At 38.9% G+C, this 22,372-nt stretch overlaps 2 protein-coding genes across 3 annotated transcripts in view; both read left to right on the forward strand.

Moving 5' to 3' along the window:
• LOC108242251 (coiled-coil domain-containing protein 6) overlaps positions 1-7,939 on the forward strand; it is an 18,192-nt gene extending 10,253 nt beyond the window's left edge. Inside the window, exons 7-9 of the mRNA XM_017426994.3 lie at positions 2,395-2,495; positions 3,317-3,438; positions 6,390-7,939. Of these exons, the coding sequence (XP_017282483.2) occupies positions 2,395-2,495; positions 3,317-3,438; positions 6,390-6,599 (433 nt within the window). The 3' untranslated portion in view covers positions 6,600-7,939. The remainder of the gene's footprint in view (positions 1-2,394; positions 2,496-3,316; positions 3,439-6,389) is intronic.
• A 5,404-nt stretch (positions 7,940-13,343) lies between these two features.
• On the forward strand, positions 13,344-20,884 carry slc16a9a (solute carrier family 16 member 9a). 2 transcript variants are annotated; one of them, XM_017427404.3, is made up of 6 exons: positions 13,344-13,558; positions 14,283-14,541; positions 15,990-16,133; positions 17,706-17,801; positions 18,234-19,109; positions 19,310-20,884. In XM_017427404.3, exons 1-6 carry the CDS (start codon positions 13,424-13,426, stop codon positions 19,492-19,494), a joined length of 1,695 nt encoding a protein of 564 aa, XP_017282893.1. In that variant the 5' UTR covers positions 13,344-13,423; the 3' UTR covers positions 19,495-20,884. The 2 variants fall into 2 exon arrangements, with proteins under 2 accessions (XP_017282893.1, XP_017282901.1); XM_017427412.3 differs by lacking the exon at positions 13,344-13,558 and adding an exon at positions 14,058-14,191.
• The last annotated feature ends 1,488 nt before the right edge of the window (positions 20,885-22,372 follow it).

Consider the following 22,372-nt stretch of genomic DNA (forward strand, 5'->3'; position numbering starts at 1 on the left):
TGCTAATAATATCATAATACAGAGGAATAAACACAGTTAAGGAGTAGTTGGTAAATTATTTTTGTTCTGTGTTTTAGAGGGGGAACCAATTATTTCAGACGGTTGAAATATTTGGTTCCCCCCTTGTAACTTTTGCAGAAAAAGAACAAATGTCTCCAGATTCACAGGACTTGTTGTCCATGATGAGAGGAATAAACACAGTTAAAAACTTGTTGGTAAATTAACTGATTGTTGTTGGATAATTAATGATCTAAATAACATTCAACCCGAATGTTATTTAGATAAAAGCGAAATACCACTTCAGGCGGAGAAAACCGCCTGAATAATAAAAATATTACAACAGTTCACTGCAAACCCATATGATACACTCGATCCACTACAGATTACATGCAGTCTAACACCAATTAGGTGTTGTGATGAGAAGCTATTTTATTTTCTGTTTTTCAAGAGTAGTCGAGGGAAGAACCGAAAGTTAAACAATGTTTTTTAACTAAATCAATGACGTCATGACGTCGGTCAGTGTGCGTTCGCGCCTACGGCCGGTGTTCTGACGATCTGTGCTTCCTCGTCAGATTTTCCTACAGTAGCACGGCTAAACAGCTACGTCTAACGGTCGGTGCTACCCATCAAAAACTGCTACCGTCATGTTTAAAAACCGAAAACTATAGCGGTTCGTGTTAATGTTAAATATCATTGGATACTGAAGTGGAAGCTTAGGAGTTATGCTTGGCATAGCATCGGAACAATTTATATCCCCGACAAAAACCTTTCTAAAACCACAAAAATCCCTTCCTTCATCAGAATATCCTACCTGTTAAATATAAGCAGGTAGCACAAAAAGATCTATGCATTAAAAGCAGCAAGTGTCTGAAAAACATCACAACTTACATACAAAAACTTACAAAAGCACAAAAAAAATACTTCAAAAACACTCCACAGAAATAAATTTCACTTGTCTGAATTTTTTATGTACAGATATACATCTTTTAATGGTTTAAATAAAATTTTAAAGAAATAAGAAAAGTCTAGTTATTTTCATGCAGTTTCCAGAAAGAGGTGTTGTTCAGCTTGTAGGGCACCACAACTGCTTCCACCCACCTCCATCATCATCATATGAAATAACTTTTTGTCACAACATAAAATAGTGGCTGGTAAAATATTTGAGTGGCTGGTAAAAAAAATTTAATTTCCACCCCTGTACCTAACACATAAAACTTGTTCTTCCATATACTTGTCATTGTTAGTGTTTGACAGATTTTCAAAATGAGTGGCAAGGTGACAATGCATGTGTTTTTTTTGTTTGTTTGTTTGGTTAGTTCCATGATCCATCATTCTTATTTGTTACCTATTTTACATAATTATCAGATGTTGGAGCATTTATTTAGATCACAGCTAAAAAGAACTCACTTTCTCAAAAATCATAAACATGTACATACTAAAGACTACCTGAGTTCATTAAAAGAAAAAATTTAAACAGAGTGTTTGAATTTGGTATATGTCTTTTACTTTCCTGTATTGAAATAACTTAAGCACAGAGGTTGCACAAAGATTCCCTTCTTTGTTGTGAAATCAAGACACTCGGTCACTCTTAGATTTGTTATCAAAGCATCATTCAGACACTCCTATCTTCTTACTTATATTAGTCGGGAAGGATTGAGTTCATAAAAGATGTATAACGATTAACTTACTAATAGCTTGTTTTGCTTTGTTTTATTACCTTCAGTTTTCAGAAGTGGGAAGAGTGATAAAGAATCCAAAACTGCTGATGTAGTCTTTGGCAAAACCTCTGTGGCGGCTGTTGAGTTAAAAAAAACAAACAAAAAAATACAATTTCTTTGAATGTATCCAGAATTCAGTTGTTTTTATTTTCTGCACTGAGTTTAGATGTGTGTTTTGAGCTTTAAGGGTGCGGCACATATATTTGATGACACAGACTGTAGGGCTCACCAACATGATATGCTGATACTGAGTGAAAGGAAAACAATAAGTTCTAGGTCACATGCTTCCATTTATCTCATGGTAACTGGAACATTGGAAAGGGAAAGCTAAGGTCATATCATTCGTCAGCGTAAGGATATCTCTTTTTCCTGGCGGCAGAAATACGAAAATAGGCCTAATTTAAAACAAACCATGAAGCATAACTGAGTTTTGTTGTAGGTTTGTGGTACTGTAACAACATCAACTTGAAAAATTCTTTTCTGTGATCACATCTTTTTTTTTTTTCCCACGAGATGTCTTCCTGTTTACCTCACATTTGAAAATCAAACACTTTTTGACATCCTTAACAAACCACAAAATGTAAAAAAGGATTTTTACATCTCATGTTAATAACAAATCTTGTAATTTTTTGCTTGTTGCATTAGAATATTTTCATATTTCATCAAATTTTTCCAGGTACTTCAATGAAATGTCTGCACAGGGTTTGCGTGCAAGGACCGTCTCCAGCCCCATCCCTTACACCCCCTCCCCCAGCTCCAGTCGACCTATATCACCTGGTAGGTACAACACGACAATTAAAACGCACCTTTGATATCGGTTGATATGACTTTTATCTTTGTTACAAAGGTTGTTAGGTGTTTTTTTATGTCTTATCTGTTGCAGATGTTCATTTATGAGTTAACCTTTCTTAATAAATAAAACACGCTAACACTTTCAATATCACTTGGCTATCATGCTACAACTGGAAATTAAAACTGTTAATCCTGAATTTGTTAGTGCAACATTTGGATGAGAACATTTTGAAAGGAAAAATATTTCAAACAATAAATTACAAGTGTTTATAGTTAAGAAAACACATTGCTTAATTTATCTTACAGTACTGGTTTTGTCTGATTCAGCGTTGTTTTTAGGCCGGTCTCAAAGTTCATTTCAGGTCACCACAGTCGAGTATTGTGTTCAGGCCAACGCTAGCTTGATAGCATTGGCCTTACACAATCCAGTGGGTGGAAATTTGGACGCACTTCTATTTATCGGATTGTTTTTTCATTGTTCAGCAACATTTGTTGGACGGTTGCATTGACAATTTGTGCTTGTCCTGTTCTTTATATTACGCAGACATTTTGTCTCAGAGGAAAAGAACTCATCGTAAATGACATCAAAAAGTGTAAAGTGCATTGAGTAAATAGCATAAATACTTAGAGCATAGATGGCTCCTAAACACGACTGATTTGACCTGTTTTATTTATTTATTTTTTTATATTTCATTTTTTTTTCTGATGCAGGGCTATTGTTCGCTTAAACAACTGTAGGAGAAGCAAAGCAAAAAAATATTTTATCCTCTAAGTGAAAGCATCTTTCCTCATGTTTTCTCTTGCAGGTCTCTCATATGGAACTCACACAGTTGGCTTCACCCCTCCGGCAACACTGTCCAGAGCTGCCATCTCCCACTACAACACCCCTGCCCTGCACATCCATGGAAGTTCCTCTCATGCTGTAGCAGTAAGTAACATCATCCCTTTAAGGATGCATCCTTAAAGGGCGAGTATGGCCATTTTCTATGAGAAGTTCTGCCAAATAGCTATCAGTAGTTGGTACCCTATCAGCCGTATCGGTCTATCTAATCAGCATGTCCAGTCAGTCCTAAAGTTTACGTAACTGCATAACTCCTAGAAGACTGAGCAGCTTCAGTACGACAGGTGTTGTTTGGTTGAGAAAACTGCGGCAATCAAAAGGTGTCATCCAAAAGTGGAGAGGTTTTTAAAAAGAGTTGTTTTCTAAGCCTGAAAGTCCCCTGTTTGGCCAGCCTGACAACTGGAGGAAAACCTCTTCCTTTTTTCTATTTCCTGTCTTTTGTGACTGATGTCAGACCTGATAAGGTACTAACTATTGGTAATTATTTAACAGAACTTTACGTCACAGTGACCATACTATCCCATCAAGTAACCAGAGAAACAAATTATAGTGACTGACACTTGATTAGATACACTTGATTAAGCATAAGCATATAGGAGGAAGTGAGGAATTCAGTGTCTTTCCCAAGAACACCTCAGCATGCTGCAGGGACGGGGGATCGAACCCTTTGATTGGAAATCATCCTCCCTACTGTAACCCTCTTTTCTGGTAGCTTTTTAGAGACTGTTATTCTTAAGAGTTAAAAGATTAGTTACAATTTTTAGGTGCGGACAATCAAAATGAGCAGACAACAACTATTTCCAACCTTACCATGGTCAGTATGTGAAGGGAATGGGTTTTGTTTTTTTCAAGAGTTTAGGTAATTTGCTAAAAGAATCTCAAAAACACACACCATATGCAACAGATAGGATTGGAATCAAGAGTTTCACTCCTAGAGAACTTTGGTACAATAACCTTGTATTTGGACCAGAGTACGTCTAGATGTTTTAAGTTTCTTAACTAAGATGCTGAGTGTGTTAGATGGCCGCTGTTATACATTAAACCAGGTTTTAAAAAAACAACAAAAAAAATCCCTCGACAAGGAAAACGTTTTGCTGATCTGGCAGGTTTTTTTTGCTCTTTCGTTAAAACCTCAGTTACAACATAAACCATCTCACTCCCTCATCCTTGCGAGAACGCTGCTATTTCCGTACAATTTAGATCCCTTTGACACGAGTCCTGCTTGAAACTGGAGACAGTGTTGACTAATCGCCAACTTCCGAAGGCTGTCCAGTTTCCCAAAAGTGGAAACTGGAAAGAACTTGTCATGGTGCCTGATCTGTGACATTAAAACAGTTCTTCATAACCTCTACTTGGCAGCAGAGCTCATACCTCTCTTAGTTTTAAGCCTCCTCCACAGTTTTTTTCTGTTTCAGTTAATGACTGTCTTAACCTACACATTAAGATGTTGATCATTAGCAGCTGCTTAGTATGATTGGTTAATTATACGTCTAATTATATTTTTACAAAAATCCAGATTTTGTGCTCATGTACCCAAAATAACTTGTTTTGACATCAGTGTGGTTACACAATGTACTGAATTGATTTAGTTTTTCTTAGAATAATTTGATTATTAATAAACTGTTAGAAATTACACTTGTAAAACCGTTTTGACATTGCTCCATTTTGGAGTGATTCCTGATGTTTTAAAAGTTTGACATGCTTTGGCCAAATACAACAGGATTACAGTATATTATGTCTCTTTTCAGCTGTTTTTTTTTAGCTGGTTTTGCAGCCAAATTTCAGGAGACAACTTGTTCCTCCCTTCCTTCCTCTTTTGAAGGGAACCTTCAGTTCTTCGTCTGGCAGTCTCACATTAAAACCAACCAGGCACAAACTAGCACTCAGCAACCACCCTCCAAAAAAAAACCCCAAACAAATCCTTTTATTCTCAAATATTACCATTTCCCCTTTATGCATTTCAGCCATGGGCCATTTATGGCAATTCACTCCTAGGCACAAGTCTTGGTGTTGAACTGACCCAGGTTATTCAACACACAACACTGCAAATAAAAACCCCAAAGAACATCTCAACCAGCTAGTTTTGATTAATACTCCAAAAATAAATTTACAATTTATTGCTACTTCTGTTTATGATAACACAAAAACAAATGATATAGGTTGTTGTTGTTGTTTTACTTTCAGGTGGTTTAAAAAATGATCCCACTAATAAGTTGGATTTTTTTTTTAGTCCAGACAAAATTCTTGTAGAGCTTTAAAAGCTCATTTCTACAGTATTTGAAGTGAACCATAATACAGCTGATGGATAATTACAAAGCAAAAAGGAAAAGAGATTCTAATCTAAGCAGTCCGTCAGACTTTTCCTCACCAAACCTGGATTGTTCACTGAATGGGGTTTGTTTTTTGTTTGTTTTTTTACTTTTACTGTTAAAACTCTTTAAAAGCGGCTACATTTATTACATTTACAACAAACAAACAAAAACAAGTTATCTATGGGGGAAAAAAGATAATTATGCAGAACAAATCTAATCCTTTCCATTGCAGCTTTCTTTTGTTAAACATTTCTTTCCAGTATTTGGTAACAAAATATTCATTTGGCTCTAGTTGTTGCTCACGTTAATCCTTTCCATCTCTGAACGTCCACGTCTTTAGCCTACCCAGGAGTTAAATCTTGAAATAACCCTCTCTGCAAGTTCAGACCCCAGACAGATTTTTTTTTTCTTCTTTAACCCCCTTTTTATTCTATCCATTGGCTCAGCGATGGAAGCATAAAAGACAAGAAATGTTGCCATTCGCATTATTTTCCTTTTCGTGGTTTGCCTCTCTGGAAACACCAACCTACAAACGATACGCTTGTCACCACACGTTTTTCAAATGTACTTTATTACCTTTTTCACGTAAAACTAAGTTTGAATCTTTAAAAAATGCAACAGCATATTTTTGTGCAGGCTCAGATATTTGCATGAAATGTTTATAAAGCTGCCATCTTTGTTGTTCATGATTAGGTTGATTTTTTTCTCTCTCTGTCTTTCTCTCAGCGGCCCTCACCAAGAAGAAGCACCAGTCCTGACAAATTCAAACGTCCGACTCCTCCACCCTCTCCCAACACGCACTCAGGGGCCCAACAGGCTCAGCCTCCACTCCCCCCACCAGCTCAGCCCATGGTTCAGTCAATGTCCTCCCCAGCAGCCATGTCACAGCACGCAGCAGCAGCCGCGCCACCACAGCAGCCTCCCTCCCAGCCTTAACGCCACACACGGTTTTCCGTTTCCGCGCATGGTTGTGCGCGCCGAATGCCACGATGCTACCGCAGCAACTTCCGTCATTACCAGCTCTGGAAGTGAAGTTTCTTACTCTTAACAAAGTCCACAAAAGACGCAGCTTCAGAAGTTCTAGAGGGGAAACGAAACAAGATGGCGACTCAGCCTTGGTGATGGTAGCTGCCTGCCAAATCCACATGTGGCGTTACTTCTCTTAAAAGGAAAAGATGGACTTTAAAATAATTGCTTCTGGGATTTGTAGGATAATTTGTTCCACCTTTTGTCTTGAAAATTTTTTTTTTGTTTTTTTTTCCTTTGCTTGGGACTAGTTGGTTTGAATTGTTGTAGCGCTTCTAAGATAGCACAAACGGCACAGTTAGTATGTTTCATGGTGGTGTTTTACTATAGGTTGGACGTTTGAATCAAAGGATGGATCAACTGCTAGAAAAATAAACAGAAAGGTCTTTTATTTTTTGTTTGTTTGTTTTTGTTTTGGTTTCAAGCCTATACTATGATGCTTGATAGCAGTAATGTCATTCACTCCAGCTCACCATTTTGTCTTTTAAGCAGTGTCAGCAATTCATTATGACCCCGAGTTTTTTGTGGCTTTGATTAGGTCTACTTCAAGTGTCATGGAAGACTGCTTAGAGTTTCTCCGTTATAGGGCATTGACCAAACAGAGCTTGCGGCACAGTTTTAGTTTCAGAAAGCATTCGAGGTTGTGCTGATTCTTAGTTAAAATGAGAAGGAAAAAAAGCATTGAGGATGGACACTGGTACATAAACCGCCTTTTGAGGTGTTTAAAACTATATTCTGAGGTGTTACAGCTTAGTCATGTACTCGGTCGTTTCTCTGATTTCTCTTTCTGGTGTATTTCTGAAAGCTTCTATCATCCTAATGGATATTATTCATCAGAAAAAAAAATAATGCTCTTCACACTAAATATACATACTGCTAAAACATTCTAATTGAATGGTACTGTTCAACTAAATTTCTATGTATGATTAAAGCTCTTGACATGACAACTCCTGCTTTTAATTGTCAGTTTTATGGACACTTGCTACCCACTCGTACCAAGTGACAGTTTGTCATTCATATTATATTTGCCTGACAAGATGCTGTGATTTTTATGCACGGATTTAATTTAATGGATCCTACGATTCGCACAGGTTTCCATTTGATTTTTTTTTCTCTTTCTCTCTCTCACTCTTTTGTACTTGGCCTTATTGTAATGTTTCATTCTGAAAGTTATATCTTGCAGTACAACGTAACAGTAATGGATGGAAAATGTTTGTGCCTTAAATAAATCGCACCGTCAAAGCTCCTAACCTGAGGTGGTTAAAAAAGAATAGTTACTTTTATATGGGAACTTCTTTTTTTTCCTGATGTGTCACATATGCATAGATGTAGGGAGGAGACATTTTTGCTTTGATTCGATTTACAACAGGTGAGTATTTTATGACTCTAGTTAGGACTTATTGCTGCCAGGGTTTAATGACTTTATTGAACTTTCTCAAAAGTGGTTTGATACATTACATTATTTTCTGAAAGAAACTTGGAATAACATCAGATTTTATACTACACTATATAGTCTCATGTTGACACTTATTCTGTAAAATCAAGTATAATGGATTAGTTGCATTGTTATGTTTTGGGAGGATAATGACCAGAAACGTAACAGACAAGAATAAATTGTGTTGCTTTAATATCTAACACAGATTTAGTGGATTTTCAGCTCTACCAGGGTAATTTTTCTGCCTTGGCTGGTTCCAGCTAAAGAGGATGGCAAAGTATTTTGGCATATTTTTAAAAGCTTTAATAGCTTTCTTAACCTAATTCCTAAATATTCTTAAGTAATCATCAGCAGGTCAAAACATGATTCAGTTAAATTTAATTATAACACTCCATCTTTGGATTCTTTGTGTTTTGAGTTTTACCCAGTCACAATCCTGTGTGGGTTGGGATTTTTTTTTTTTTTTTTTTTGAAATGGTGAAACTAAGGGAGTTTAAATGCAGTAATCAGGGAGATTGTGTAGTAGAGTAAAGCAGAAACCTGTCACCCATGGTCACATGTTCGGTGAACTGAGTGTAACATGAGATTTGCTCGGCTCTAATTCACTGTGGACCGATGTGGTGAGCGGCAGACTGGCATTCCCCCTCCATGCCGCCTGCTGAAAACTGAAATAAATCAATTTCCCTTTGATATTAATCTGTTACTTAACCAAGTCATGTGGTGTCCTCTCACTACAGTTCCATGGAGTGCTAGTATGTTTTTTTTTTATTTAGTCAACCGGTTCTAACTGGCTGAACACCAGAGGAGTGGTTTCCATAGATCAATCATTCCAGGATCATTTAACATAGTGAACCTTTGTAATGTGGGTGCAATAACAGCAGGTGGGAGGAGAACAGGACAAAAACGAGAGCCTATGAAACACATTAGGCTTCCATTAGGTCACGACAGGAAACCCAAGCTCATTTACACACTGTTTAAGCTCGCCAGAATCAAAACATGCTCCTCATTTCTGTGTGCGGCACAAGTATATCTTTGTCTAAGGAGTTTCTGGGAGTTTGGATACAAGTAAGATGTCTCCTCTGCCCTGCGTTTTCTTATTGTGTCGTAGTGTTGTCTCAGCAATTTGACCTAATCCAAGCAGGAATCTTGGCTGGAGGCTCGGGTGGCCTCGCAGGGTACCAGAGTGGCCTTTTCACCTCGGCAGCTCTCTGAAACCAGGCTGCTGAACCAAGAGAGATTTATCCAGACCGTGGGGTGGCTCCGCGCGCCTACACCTGCCAAGCCTCTTACGGGAAAGAACAGCGGGCCGCGGCTTCTCGGGTGTCTCAAAAGTGCCAAACAAAAAGAATTTTCAGAACATCACAGCAGCTCGTTTTAACCGCTGGGAATTTGTGTATGCAGAGGCTCAATGGAGTAGAACAAAATGATCACGAGCATTGTTTTTTATTACATTGCAAGATCATAAAAGGCTTTTTATATCAAAATATATCTATATGGATTCTTTAGTCAAAGTCCATCAGAGCTCTAAATGTGGCTTTATGACCCTTTCCGGTTTCACACCAAATTATCATACTGATACTAAATTCTGATTGGGTACTCACACAATTGATTTATAGTTTAAACCTCGTCAAATGTTTTTATATGTGAGATGTCTGTTTTAATGTTAAGTAATTGCAATTGAAAAATAAAATTAAATCATTAAAGCCTAGACAGTTTCAAATTTGGTATTCATACTATATAGGCCAACTTCCCCTGTCTAAAAACAAATCAATTGTCTATAAAGTTACTACATGTATATTTTGTTCATTTTTTTGAAGAAAAAAAAATATCACATTAAAAGTTATTTGGTTCCCTAAAATAGATCCTTGAGGAACTCCATCTATACTTCCTGGTTAATTTCACAGTTTAAGAGTGTTTATTTAACTCTTCAAGTATGTATACTATATGCCATTATTGCTATAATTCTATTTTTTTTTCTTTTCCATTGCATGCATTTCTTATATTTATGTGTTGTCTATCAAAAGGGAGCTCTCTTTCCCATATTCACCTGCTGCCCCCATGCAAATTAAGAATTTTAAGAATTCTATCAAAGTGTAGCTTTAATGCAACAACCAAGCTCCATCTTATAATAAAGATTTTGTTGTTCCATGTCTTTCTAACAAACGGAAGGTTTACTTGTGGTTCCTAGAGTTTTAGTTCTCAGGCTACTCTCTTGTGTAACCAACTTCCCGTTTCTGTCAGTGAGGCTGACACTCTGTCAACTTTTAAGACTAGCCTATAAGACTTCCCTTTGTGATAAAAACCCTACAGTTAGAGCTGTCTTGGGTTTCCTGAGCTGTTCTTTAGTGATGCTGCTTTAAGGTTATGATGTTGGAGGACAAGCTGACCACATTTCCTCACTCTGCTGCTGTCTTCACTCTCTCTGCTCTCCATGTTTGTATTTGTAATTACTGATGTCATTAACATGTGTTTTCCTTCCCATAGAAACCACACCTGGACCGGTCCTTCTGTGTTTGTCCGCGTCTCTCCCCTGTCCTTTCAAACCCCAGCTGGTCGAGGCAGATGGCCGCCCATCCCGAGCCTGGTTCTGGTTCTGCTGGACTTTCTTCCTGTTGAAATGGGGTTCCTTCCTTTCTGCTGTCACCAATGTGCTGCTCAGGATGGAAGATTGTGTCAAAGTGAAGACTTGACGCAATCTGACTGTAATTAGATATGAATCTTTTTGTAACCTAGACCAGTACTCACAAATTGGCCATTTTATGATATTCTTGTTAACTTGAACTGGATTATATTTGGACAGAACTGGTCTGTATTTAAGGTTAAATGCATAAAATAATAATACTTCAGTTTAGCTGGTATGGTGCCACTTCACAACAAAGGTCACCCCAAGGCACTTTACAGAAAAATAAAGAAATACATTTGTGTCCAAATACATAGTCAAATCAAATTCAGTTATATTTAGTTTATTTATGAATCACTAATTCTAATTAAAAGTCAGAGCAGCAGAAAGCAGATTTAAATTCACTTCAATACAGATGTTTTATGAAGTTTCATCTATTGAATTCCATTCACTTCAATAGACAGAGTTCAATTACTTTGACATGAACTGGATGGTACTTACATAACTGAGTTAAACTGAACTGTTATTCGATTAGAATTGACTGTGTATTTTATTTTATAAGGTTTAAGATTTAATTGGCCTGTAAGCTTTCTATAAAATTTTTGTTAAAAAAAAACTCATCACAGTAAACAGGATTAAAACATGGCATACAGTTGTAGCAGTTTTTAAAAATATACTTTACGTATGCCCTCGTGTGCCTAATTAATAAATTCCAACACTTTTGTTAATATGAAAATTGGAGTAAAAGCCAAAATATGCGTTTCTTTTTTCCTAAACTGAAAGCCCAAATGCCACAATAATCCTGCTGAGTTAATAGTCCATGAAGGTTATTAACTGACATTAATTCCAGCATTAGTTAATAATCTACTTTCCAAACTTGACTCAGATTCTTACCCACTGTCCTCCACATGCACTGCATCTAGCTGAAACTGGTCTGGAGCAGGATGTCAGTGTAATCCCAGTCTAAAGTACAATTAACTGGGGATTATGGAGCCTAAATCTTTTCCGTAACACCCTTCCTGACAGTCTACCTTATGGGAAAAAGCACGAGCAGCCCTAAGTACAGTGTGAAAACCCTCCTTGCCTCTACTCTCTTCCTTCATTTTTTTTATTTTTCACACATATTTTCTGTTTGTCTTCCTTTTAGTCTTACACGTCTCCTTTTCTACGTTTGTTTTCTTTCGGTATCACTTTTACAACCACAATTCCAGTGACCCGAGGTTTTAAAAATAGAGCCTATGACTTCGGTGACATAACTTTATGATGCTGCTTCTGCAGTGTGACAACGAAGAAAACCTCTCACATTTCACTAAGGAGGAATTACAAACTGGAGGCTATGTTAGCTCTAATTCGATCACTTCTGGACTTTGAATGAGCAGGATGAGAGAAAGTGAAGCAATTTTCTTAAATTAAACCTTCATAAATCAGATCAGGAAGTAATGAAATGAGGAGGAGGGAGAAGGTGGAGCTTTTCATCTGTTTTCTCTTTCCCCATTCTGTATATCCCAATCTTTATAGGTCATTAAAACATGCTAACACACGTTGCCCTTTGTGTTCTTGTCTGTTAATAAATATTATCCTGGAGTCACCTCTCTCATTTCCTCTAAGAGCCTTATCAGGCTGTTTATGGTAGACTGTCTAAGTGCTGCCGCCTGCTTTTGTTTCACTCTTATCTTTTTATGTTGTATTGGCCAAGCTTGCATAATATATATATATATATATATATATATATATATATATATATATATATGATGTGCACATTTATTGATCGGAACACTGATTATAACTTCATTTAAGAGCGTTATGCCTTATTTTCTTGCCTCCAACCCCGCCAGCAAGGAGACGATTCCTGGTAGTGCGCCCCGCTGATGCAACGTGGTGCTATTATTGCCATCCATCAACCGGTTCAGACTGGACTGATGGCAACATGAACAATGTTACTCGAGAGAAGGAGCTCAGTCACCACCAGCACCCATTCCTGGAACGCCAGATCTTTCCCTCTAGGCTTCCAGGGTTGATGACACGAGTCATAAGAGATAAAAGTTTGATTTTTTTTTTTCAAAGTTTAGATGGTTCCCTTATATGGGGGGCTCACTTTAACCCTTCCAGTGCAGCTTATTTGAATGAGGAGGGGCCGTCATAAGAACAGAAAGAACCAAACAAATCTTTTGTGTCGGGGGGGGGGGTCATCTACCCCAACAGGTAAAAAACATAAAAAAGAGAGAGAAAAAAGAAGTATTTCCGCATGTGATTTTTGCTTATGCACGCGCACGCTCGTGTTCGGCTTTCCACCTATCCCCCTCTCGTTCTGACAGATTTATAGAGGAGTTAATAATAATTATTATAATAATAAAAAGTCGACACGGGGAGGCAGAGAGTATTTTGCGGAGAGACACCGAGCCTGCGTGCTGCGTGCTGCGCGCTGCGCTCCAGGCAGGCGCGCGGGAGGAGGAAGCGCCGCTTCCTCCGCCGCCGCCGCTGCCGCTGCCGCTGCTGCTGCTGCTGCTGCTGCTGCTGCTGGACCAGCAAGAACAGCTTTGAACCGGTTTGTGTCGCCGGCTACAAAGCAGTACCAAACACACAATGAGCGCGCACAGTTGATGCGGAGCGTTTTCCCCTCTCACACGCACAGACCTCACAGACTCTCCAGGCAAAGGCAGACTCGATGCTTTGTCGTGGATGTCATTTCTTCTAAAGATTTTCTTAGAGGAGATTGTTTTGGGTTTTTTTTTTTTGGTCCATGAAAAAGTTCCCGCAGAGCGCGCAGCTCGTCAGGCGCTGGCTGCTGCCGCTGCTGTTGTTGTAGATGCGCAGGTGAGTGCCGCGTTTGTTTTATTTGTTTTTGTTATCTTTTTTTTCCTTCTTACTTAACAAAATAACAAGGACTTGTGCTTGGGTAAAATAGTCCCAACATATGAGGAAAACAAACAAACACCCAAAACATACAGGTTTATGTTGTCGGTAAATATCCAGTCATGAGAGCAGGCTGGTTATCTTCAAAATATATATCATTTTGTGTGTGTGTTGTTTTCGTCTAATAATTAACATTTTTGTGTTTTCTGGCTTAAAATCTGCTTCAAAATGGGCATTGGATCAACTTTTTAGTCCCTAGATTTGCATCAGAAGCAACATGGCTCCATCCGTGGCGCTGCAGTGATGGGGCCTCAAATAATTTATAAAGTGTCCGGCCAAACTTCAGCTCTCTCCCGTGTTCATGCTAGAACTGAATCATGGAGGAGGCAGATTAAAGATGCAGTAGGGGGACACTCGGCAGCATATCAGGCTGCCTCACTTTCTCCTCCTCCAACAAGGTGTGGTTATGGGGGGAAAAAAAGGATTAAATAGGGGCAGCTGGCTGTGAGTAAGTTCCAGTCACTTGGAGCTCAGGACCGGACACACAGGTGACTGCCCAGGCCAGGTGTTGCAGCAGCTACATCAAGGCTAGGAGTAAGAAATCAGTATATGTATATGTGTTTAAATGACACCCTTTTGGAGTGTTTTTCTTATACGCAGTGTTTTCTTCTCTTGTTCTTTACAGGATCTTCTCCTCAGTCAAAGCTGTAACAGATCCCCGATTGGCACGAACGACATCAGTACCATGACTTCGTCCACTAAAATCCAGGACGGAGGCTGGGGATGGGTGATCGTCGCGGCATCCTTTATGGCCCAGCTCCTGGCCTACGGCTCGCCGCAGTCCGTCGGCATCCTGTACCCCGAGTGGCTGCACACCTACCAGGAGGGCAAGGGCATGACCGCCTGGGTGGGCTCTCTTGTGGCTGGAGTGGGATTAATAGCCAGTAAGTAGCACGGTCAACGTCAGCGCAAGTCCACATTTCACTGCAGCAGCCACGCTAAAGAACAGGGGCAATCATTTTGACAGCATTTAATGTAAATTAGGAAAAAATTGTGCAGTTCTTCACTTTTTATTTCTGTGGCATTTTTGTTTTTTAAATTCTAAACAGCACATTAGCGCTGCTGTCATAATGACTCCTAATTTGCTGAAATGTGCAGCTGAGGTACTAAATGTTGAACTCCAAACATTCACCTTTACACCTGTTCAACCAGTTCCCTCCATGCCATAAACACGCATGATGCAGCTGATAACAGGAGACACAACAGTTGTCCAAAGTCTGAATAATAGATGCAATGTAAAGGAGCAACTAAACTACCACTGATGAATATAAAAACAGTTTGCTTACTGCGGTGCATCAACAGATGGAGAGTCGCTTCATGAATACAGGCACTTTGGGTCTCCCTGAGCAGAGTTGCTAATATTGATTTTTTTTTTCTACGAGAGCGAAGCAAGTGCAAGTCATCTACGCCATGAATGTAGGAGGATCACTTAGCCCTTAACCCCTTCACTGAGGGAGAAAATTAGAAATTATTGCATTGTTTTTATTCTTTTTTTATTTTTTAGATAAACCAATGCAAAAAAGAAAAGTAATGGCAAAAAGGATCAAACTATGAGGGACTGTTAACGCCAAAACGACTGAAAATAAACTTTTTCCCAATGTCTGGTGTACAATCTGTACCTCCAAGAGTGTCGACAAACTGGAGCAAACCCGTCACTTTAGTTGACATTTCAGTCTGAGGCAGGGCTTTGCCTTTTAGCCTGGCTGGTGGCCGTTTTTCTCAAAAAAGTAGTAAGATGAAAATCACGACTGGACAGATTTGGCTCCAGGCCCCAGTCTCGTCCTGAACACGTGTCCCTGCTGTGAGCTGGCTGCTGTGCTGCAGTTCCTGCTGGATAACAGCAGGGTCTCCCCACAGTACGCGGAAAGAAATCAGGGTCTTACAGGGAAAGAGTTCAGTGCAGAGGCACGAGTCGAACAACCGCAGGGTATAAGCTGTAATCAGAGAAGGTCCAAACAAATCAACTTTTACACAGTTACACCCAGTATTGTCATGAGGGCTGCAGATTACCTGACAATGTGGAATAACTTAATTTTCACCTTAAAATCAATAAAAAACAAAATTAAAGAAGCTGATGTTCAACTATAAAGCTGGTTTCTGAGTTATATTTCGGTACACCTTTTTGGAGAAAAATATCTGAACCTAATGTGATGTGACAGTGTCAGAGTCCCAGGCAGCAGCTCTTTGTCAGGATGACTTTGCTTTTCTCAGAAAGTCTTTAAAATGAAAACATGAAGCAGCATGTACATGGCCATCCTTTAATAACTTGATATTTTTGTTCCTCTGACCCTGACATTTTCCTTCTGTCTCTCTTCTCTCCCTTCTCCCTCAGGTCCTGTCTGCAGTGCCTGTGTAGACAACTTTGGAGCGCGTCCTGTGACCATCTTCAGTGGCGTGATGGTGGCGGGCGGCCTGATGCTCAGCGCCTTCGCTCCAAATGTCCAGTTCCTCATCTTTTCCTATGGGATTGTTGTCGGTAAGGACTCTCTAAATCATGAAGGTGGAGGACATCCTTCTGTATGTAAATATATTCTAAACATGGACAGAAATAATACCAGTCTGGAGACATACTTGTGTGAATTTGGATGTTATTGGTGCATAATAAAACATTTGCTTTACGATTCTCTGGTTACGTGGGTCGTGAATCCTGGACCATATTGTATATTCACTGAAAACAATCAAGAGTACATGTCATATACTGTTATATAACATCAAAACTGTACTGTAAAAGACTGTACCTTTAATTACTAGTTAATGAATACCACTGGAGCTGAATCTATGTAGACAAGACATCCATTAACATTGCCTCCTTTGTTTGACATTGTTGACTGGGTTGTTGAAAGGAAAATAACATATAATGGCTTAGCCTGATTCCCGTTTGGGCTTTTACTGCCTTTCTGCCCTCACCGGTGGTCATGCATGGACTCAGCACCACCTGTTACCGCGTATTAAATGACCGTCCAGCCGTGCTTAATTCTCATGAACCCCGTCACCATTTGCACTACCTATCATGCAGGGGTCGCTGGCGAAGGAAGGATATACATATTTGAAGAAAGTGGTTTATTTTTAGACATGCCCTTAGGGTAGCTGACTGGAGCTGACTGGAGCTGAAAAAGCTTGTTTACTGCTCATCATATTACCTGTTTTGCTAAGTGAGCAGTCTTAACGCACAGTGGCCTTTTAACTTACACATGTACTTACTGGCAAGCTCATACACACAAAAAAAGAAAGCATTAATTCATACATATGTATATAATATGTATTAAACAAATGGCATTTTTCAATGCTGTGACACTCTGTTTTTGTTGCATTTTTTAAATCGTACCCAGAGACACACCAATTGTAGTTCTCTTTGCCAATTCCAGTTTTTGTGTTTTGTTAAGCTTTGACTTCCCAGTTTGCCAGTCCCACGCCCCCATCTCCCGTATAGAATAACAAAATATGTCCTTCTGTTGTTGTGTAATAATACATTTACAAACTTCAAAACAAAATGCTCCAGATCAATAAAATGCAGTATTTATACAAATAAAGTTAATCTTAAAAAAAACTAGTATTACGTCTTTACAAACAACATTAAATCCCCTTACCGTTTTCATCTTTTTTTTTTTATACCTCAAAACACAAAGGAACACCATATGATGGAACAGGCCTTTATTTCTACAAATAACTTAAAAAGAATGCATCTGTGTTCAAAATAATAATTGGTAGAAAGTTACTCATTTACTGTTAGATTGTTAAATTCTTTGTTATAGCACATAAAGATCAACAGTTTATTAATTTTACCATTAAACCATTATTTACATCTGTTTTCTGCTTGTTAGTTCTTTGTTTGTGGCAGCTGCCACTAGAAGACAACATTAACCATTATGTTACTGAGAAAATCCATATTTTCCTTAAAATAGCTTCTTATACATGAATTTTTGAGTCCCAAACTAGGCAGTCAAACTGAAACCTGTCAGATTCAGATCACATTCTGAGCATTTGGTGCATCTGTACTTATACTCACTTCAGCAGGGCTAACAGAATACATCTTTCCTTCTGTTTTTAGGCCTGGGTTGTGGTCTCGTTTACGCAGCCACCTTGACAATCACCTGTCAGTATTTTGACAAGAGACGCGGCCTGGCCCTCGGCATTGTCACCACAGGTATTCCCGCTTTCCTCTGCCCCGTGATTTCTGGGCGCACACCTGTTCTCCATGCTCCCTTCTCTCATGTATGAGTTGCTGGGAGCCTTAGGAAGCGAAGGTAAACATCTGTAGTGTAGCAAATCTAGAATGGTCTGTAAGGTAGACATGGAGACTGATGACCTGTTACCAGTTCTGGCCCAGCTGAAAATTAAAGCACTATGGTAACGGTTTGGGGTATTTGACTTTAGCTTTATAGGTTAGAAGTTCTCTTTGTTAGGATGGTTGCTACTAGCAGTGAAACTACTCACCCTTTTCAGTGTTTAAACTTTTCAATTTAATGTTGTTCTTATGTAATTAAAAGATAAACTGCACTTTGGCTTAAAAAATGCAATAATTTGTCTGTTTTTATTACATAAACACTAATTTTTCTTGTCTTCTCTTCGTTTTTAGGAACAAGTGTTGGGGCATTCATCTATGCCACTGCTCAGAACGAGCTCATAGTGTTGTTTGGACTGGACGGCTGCTTGCTCATCATTGGAGCCATAGCGCTAAACCTCATGGCTTGCGCCGGTTTCATGAGAGCCCTTGACATGCCGGGGTACTACCTCAAGCAGAAGGCTGCCTTGGAACGCAACACAGAAGAGCAGTTTTTTATGAAGCCACCCTTGGATGATCTCAAGATCACGACGGGGACAACCACAACTACTCAGGAGAAAGCTCTCTCAGTGAAGGAGCTGCTCATCACCATCGATGCCAAGGACTTGTCTATTCAGACAGAGAAGAAAGAAGGCTCTCGGGTTGGGTCAGCCATTATGAAAGCAATCAAAAAGAAGCAGAAGGCTTACTCCACGTACATGAATTCGATGTGTGAGATCTTGCAGGACCAATCCATGGTGGCCTTCTGCATTGCCATCTTCCTGTTCAGCCTGGGCGCATTTCCCCCAGTCCTCTTTATCGAGGATGTGGCACAAAGTGAAGGACTCATTGAAGAAGTTAGCATCATTCCTCTTGTATCGATCGGGGCTATCGCCACGTGCATAGGCAAACTAGCTCTGGGTGTCCTGGTGGACATCAGGTGGATCAACAGCATCTATTTGTATGCCTTCACAATGTTCGCAGGAGGTACGGCGCTGCTGCTTATCCCTATCACCAAAAGTTATTTGGGACTGCAGATTCTGACTGCCACCGTTGGTTTCTTCTCTGGAAACTGGTCTCTGACTTCGTACATTACCACTAAGATCGTTGGCTTGGACAGACTGACACAAGCCCACGGCATCCTCATGTTCTTTGGGGGGTTTGGGATCATGCTTGGACCCCCTGTTGTAGGTAAGAGGCTTGTTTTTGTTCTCATTTTTCAAGCCATAAAACAATGATCTTAAAGTCAGTTGTAAGGCCAGGACATGTACCACATCAAATAAGTTGGTAAACTAATGTTGACTTCAGTAGGAGCCAGCTTGACATTTTTTTATCTACAAAAAAAAGCTGTACTGACTGTGCTAACCATGTTTGTTCTCTTCACTTTCCAGGGTGGTTCTTTGACTGGACACAGTCGTATGACTTGGCGTTCTACTTCAGTGGGAGCTGCGTTCTGTTGGGAGCATTCATTCTGTCTTTTCTCAGCCTCCCCTGCTGGAACAGGAAGGACGCTGAGATTAGCAAACCAGGCATTCAGTACACCAGCAACTGTGAAAAAGTTGCCTCTGTGGCCTGAATATGAACACCTTCCACGATAGCTCAGCTCCCTCGCCTGCTGCTCACCGACTGCCCCTGAATTATGCCTGAATCACCTCTTGGAGAATTTTTTTTATTTTCTCAGACTATGCCGGGTGTAATCTTCTTTATTTCTGCTGCCATATTTTTTGAAATACAGGCCTTTCCTCTGTTCTGTGCCTGCATTTCTCAGGTTCAACTTATAGATTTGAAGGTCTGACTCTGATACCTATGATGATTTTTTTTTCTTCATTATTACCTCATTTTACGAGGTTAACTGAACAATGCTGTTAAAACTCCAAATTCTTGTGCGTTTGTGTAGAGACTGTTTTTTGCCTATGTATAATTGTAGCTCTGAAAACGTGAAGTTATCACATGATACAGTGAGAAAACTGAAAATCCTGAAAACTGACAAATGAGAATATACCACAGTAATAATAGCTGCACATAAAATCATCTTTTTTTACTGTAACAGATAGCTGTATCAAATGACGTATGGAACCTATTTTGATGGTCATGAACACTAAAAATTGAGGTTTTATTTTGGTATTTTAAAAGAGTAATTTAGCCACTATGTACTGTATGTTACCAAAGCATCAATAACAGTTATTGCCTGTCATCACATTCTGCCTGTTGAATCAAGACAAAAGCCTTGCTTTCATGTGTATTTTAAATATCAAGTACATGAAGTTGATTTTTCATTTTTAACAAGATGAGTTTTATTTTGTTGTTTTTTTTCCCAACCTTCAGTTTCTGGATCAGCTGGATGTTAAGTGATGATGAAGATTCAAAACCATACTTACTGTATTTACACCATCTGAAGCATGTTGATTCACTTTGCAGCATGTGATTATCATAACCTTGCTGTCATCCGGTGTGTCCTAGCTGGTCTTTATTATTATTGTTATTATTATTATTATATTCTGTGTGTTTGTGTTTGTTTGTGTGATTTTTGTACGTGTCTGCACATGCATGTCCACAAATGTCCACAGGTTTGTGTGTGAATTCAGTAAACTTTTTTTTTATTAGTCCTAGTTTGTAAAGCCCTATGTACTAGTAACTTTTATATGCACAAAACTTGGCATAGAGCTGGTAAAAATTTGTGGTTAGGTTTATAATTGTGAATATAATTGCAGTTGTAACATTTCCTCAGGCTTTTAGAATCCCGTGAGTGTCGTTAAAAAAAACACTTCAGATGTCTTTGATAGTGTAAGTGTAAATCTGGGACATTACTGTTTGTATTTCTATTTTATTTACAAGGTTCAGATTTGATACTGTAGAAATAAGACTGTTTTAGCTAATTGTTTGTTTGTTTTTTATTTCAGAATTGTAATATTTATGTCTTTTTAATTGTTTTATTTAAAATGTGTCAATAAAGATATTTGGAACAATTTCTAACACATTTGTCTTGAAGTCCTAAAGTTTTTGATGCTGGAACAAGGTGCCATTTTGTCACCAGTAAGTAGTCAGGTTATTAAAAATCTTTGCAACATAGTTTACCACTTATGCTCCGCCAACAGCAAAACATATCAAACTTGTCATAGATAATCTGTTTTCACATGGTTTCAATTCAAAGGGTTTCAGCCATCAAAAACGATAATACTATTATATTATTATAATACATGTTGATGGTTTCAGGCAGGTCTCCTGCAAACTTTGGCAGGACTAATCAAAACTTTCCAGTTTCAAATTACTTATCAGTAATAACATTTCAAAATTACTAGTCAGAACTTAAATGAAAGATTTTAGAAATAATTATTTTTAAAAATGATCAAGGTTTCCAGGTTGGCACAGCGACGTAGTGGTTAGAGCTGTCTGCCACCTCCCAGCAAGAAGGTGACAGGATTGCATCCTAGCCCGGGGCCTTTCTGGGTGGAGTTGGCATGTTCTCCCTGTTCACACGTGGGTGTACTCTGGTTTCTTCCCACACACCAAAAACATGCATGTTAGGTTTATTGGTAACTCTAAAATAGTCCCTAGGGGTGAGTGTGAATGTTTTTTTGTCTCTATGTGTCCCTGTGATGGACTTAGGTCCTGTCCACGGTGTCCCCCGCCTCTCACACAGTGATTGCTGGAGATGAACACCAGCTCCCCGCGACCCGGAATGGAGAAGTGGGTAAAGAAAATGGATGGATCAAGGTTTCCACAACTGAGATTGTGTTAAGAATAACTGCATTGTGTAAAAAAAAAAATCTCAAAATGTTCATTTAATAACAAACAAAACATTTACTTAGATATACATAAAACACTTATTTTCCTCCGCTATCTGCAATCAACATTTCAAGAGATGGACACTTTTTCCATTCTTGTGTATTGGGTTTTTAAATGTGTGTGTGTGTGTGTGTGTGTGTATGCTTGGTTGTTTTTCTTTCTGTTGGTCCTGTGATGAACTGATAACCTGTGTCCAGGATGTACCCAGCATTTTACTCATTAACCACTGGAAATAGGCACTATTTCCATGCAACACTGCAGAAGAATTTAGAAAATTGATAAATGTATCAGATATTTATTTTCTTTTCTTTTTTTTCAGTTTGGATGATTCAAATGAAACTTATGACTAGATTTCCTCATTTTAGATAGGAAGAACTTGCTTTAGGATACCTGGAACTGAAAGCCAGAGGGGGAAAAAAAAGACATTTGAGTCATACGAAATGATAATTATAATTATGGATATGACAAGCTGCCTTCTGGATAACTTAAATGTTCACTTTGATTAGGAAAAAGAAAATAATTCTGATTATCTTTGCAGATCCTGTTGAGCTATTACAATAAATGATAAATTGGCTTGCCATAAAGAACTCAAACTTCTCCTGGCAACCCTGCCACCGGTCGTCATGGTTACACGTGTGTCACGTGGCTAGTAACATAAACAACTTTCT

Source organism: Kryptolebias marmoratus, linkage group LG22 (genome assembly GCF_001649575.2).
Source record: "Kryptolebias marmoratus isolate JLee-2015 linkage group LG22, ASM164957v2, whole genome shotgun sequence".
NCBI classification, from domain to species: Eukaryota; Metazoa; Chordata; class Actinopteri; order Cyprinodontiformes; family Rivulidae; genus Kryptolebias; species Kryptolebias marmoratus.

Coding starts and splice junctions, on each gene's coding strand:
- slc16a9a (XM_017427404.3), top strand. CDS start 13,424: ATGTCATTTCTTCTAAAGATTTTCTTAGAGGAGATTGTTTTGGGTTTT. Junction 16,134..17,705: donor TTCCTATGGGATTGTTGTCG/GTAAGGACTCTC, acceptor TTCTGTTTTTAG/GCCTGGGTTGTGGTCTCGTT. Junction 19,110..19,309: donor GCTTGGACCCCCTGTTGTAG/GTAAGAGGCTTG, acceptor TTCACTTTCCAG/GGTGGTTCTTTGACTGGACA.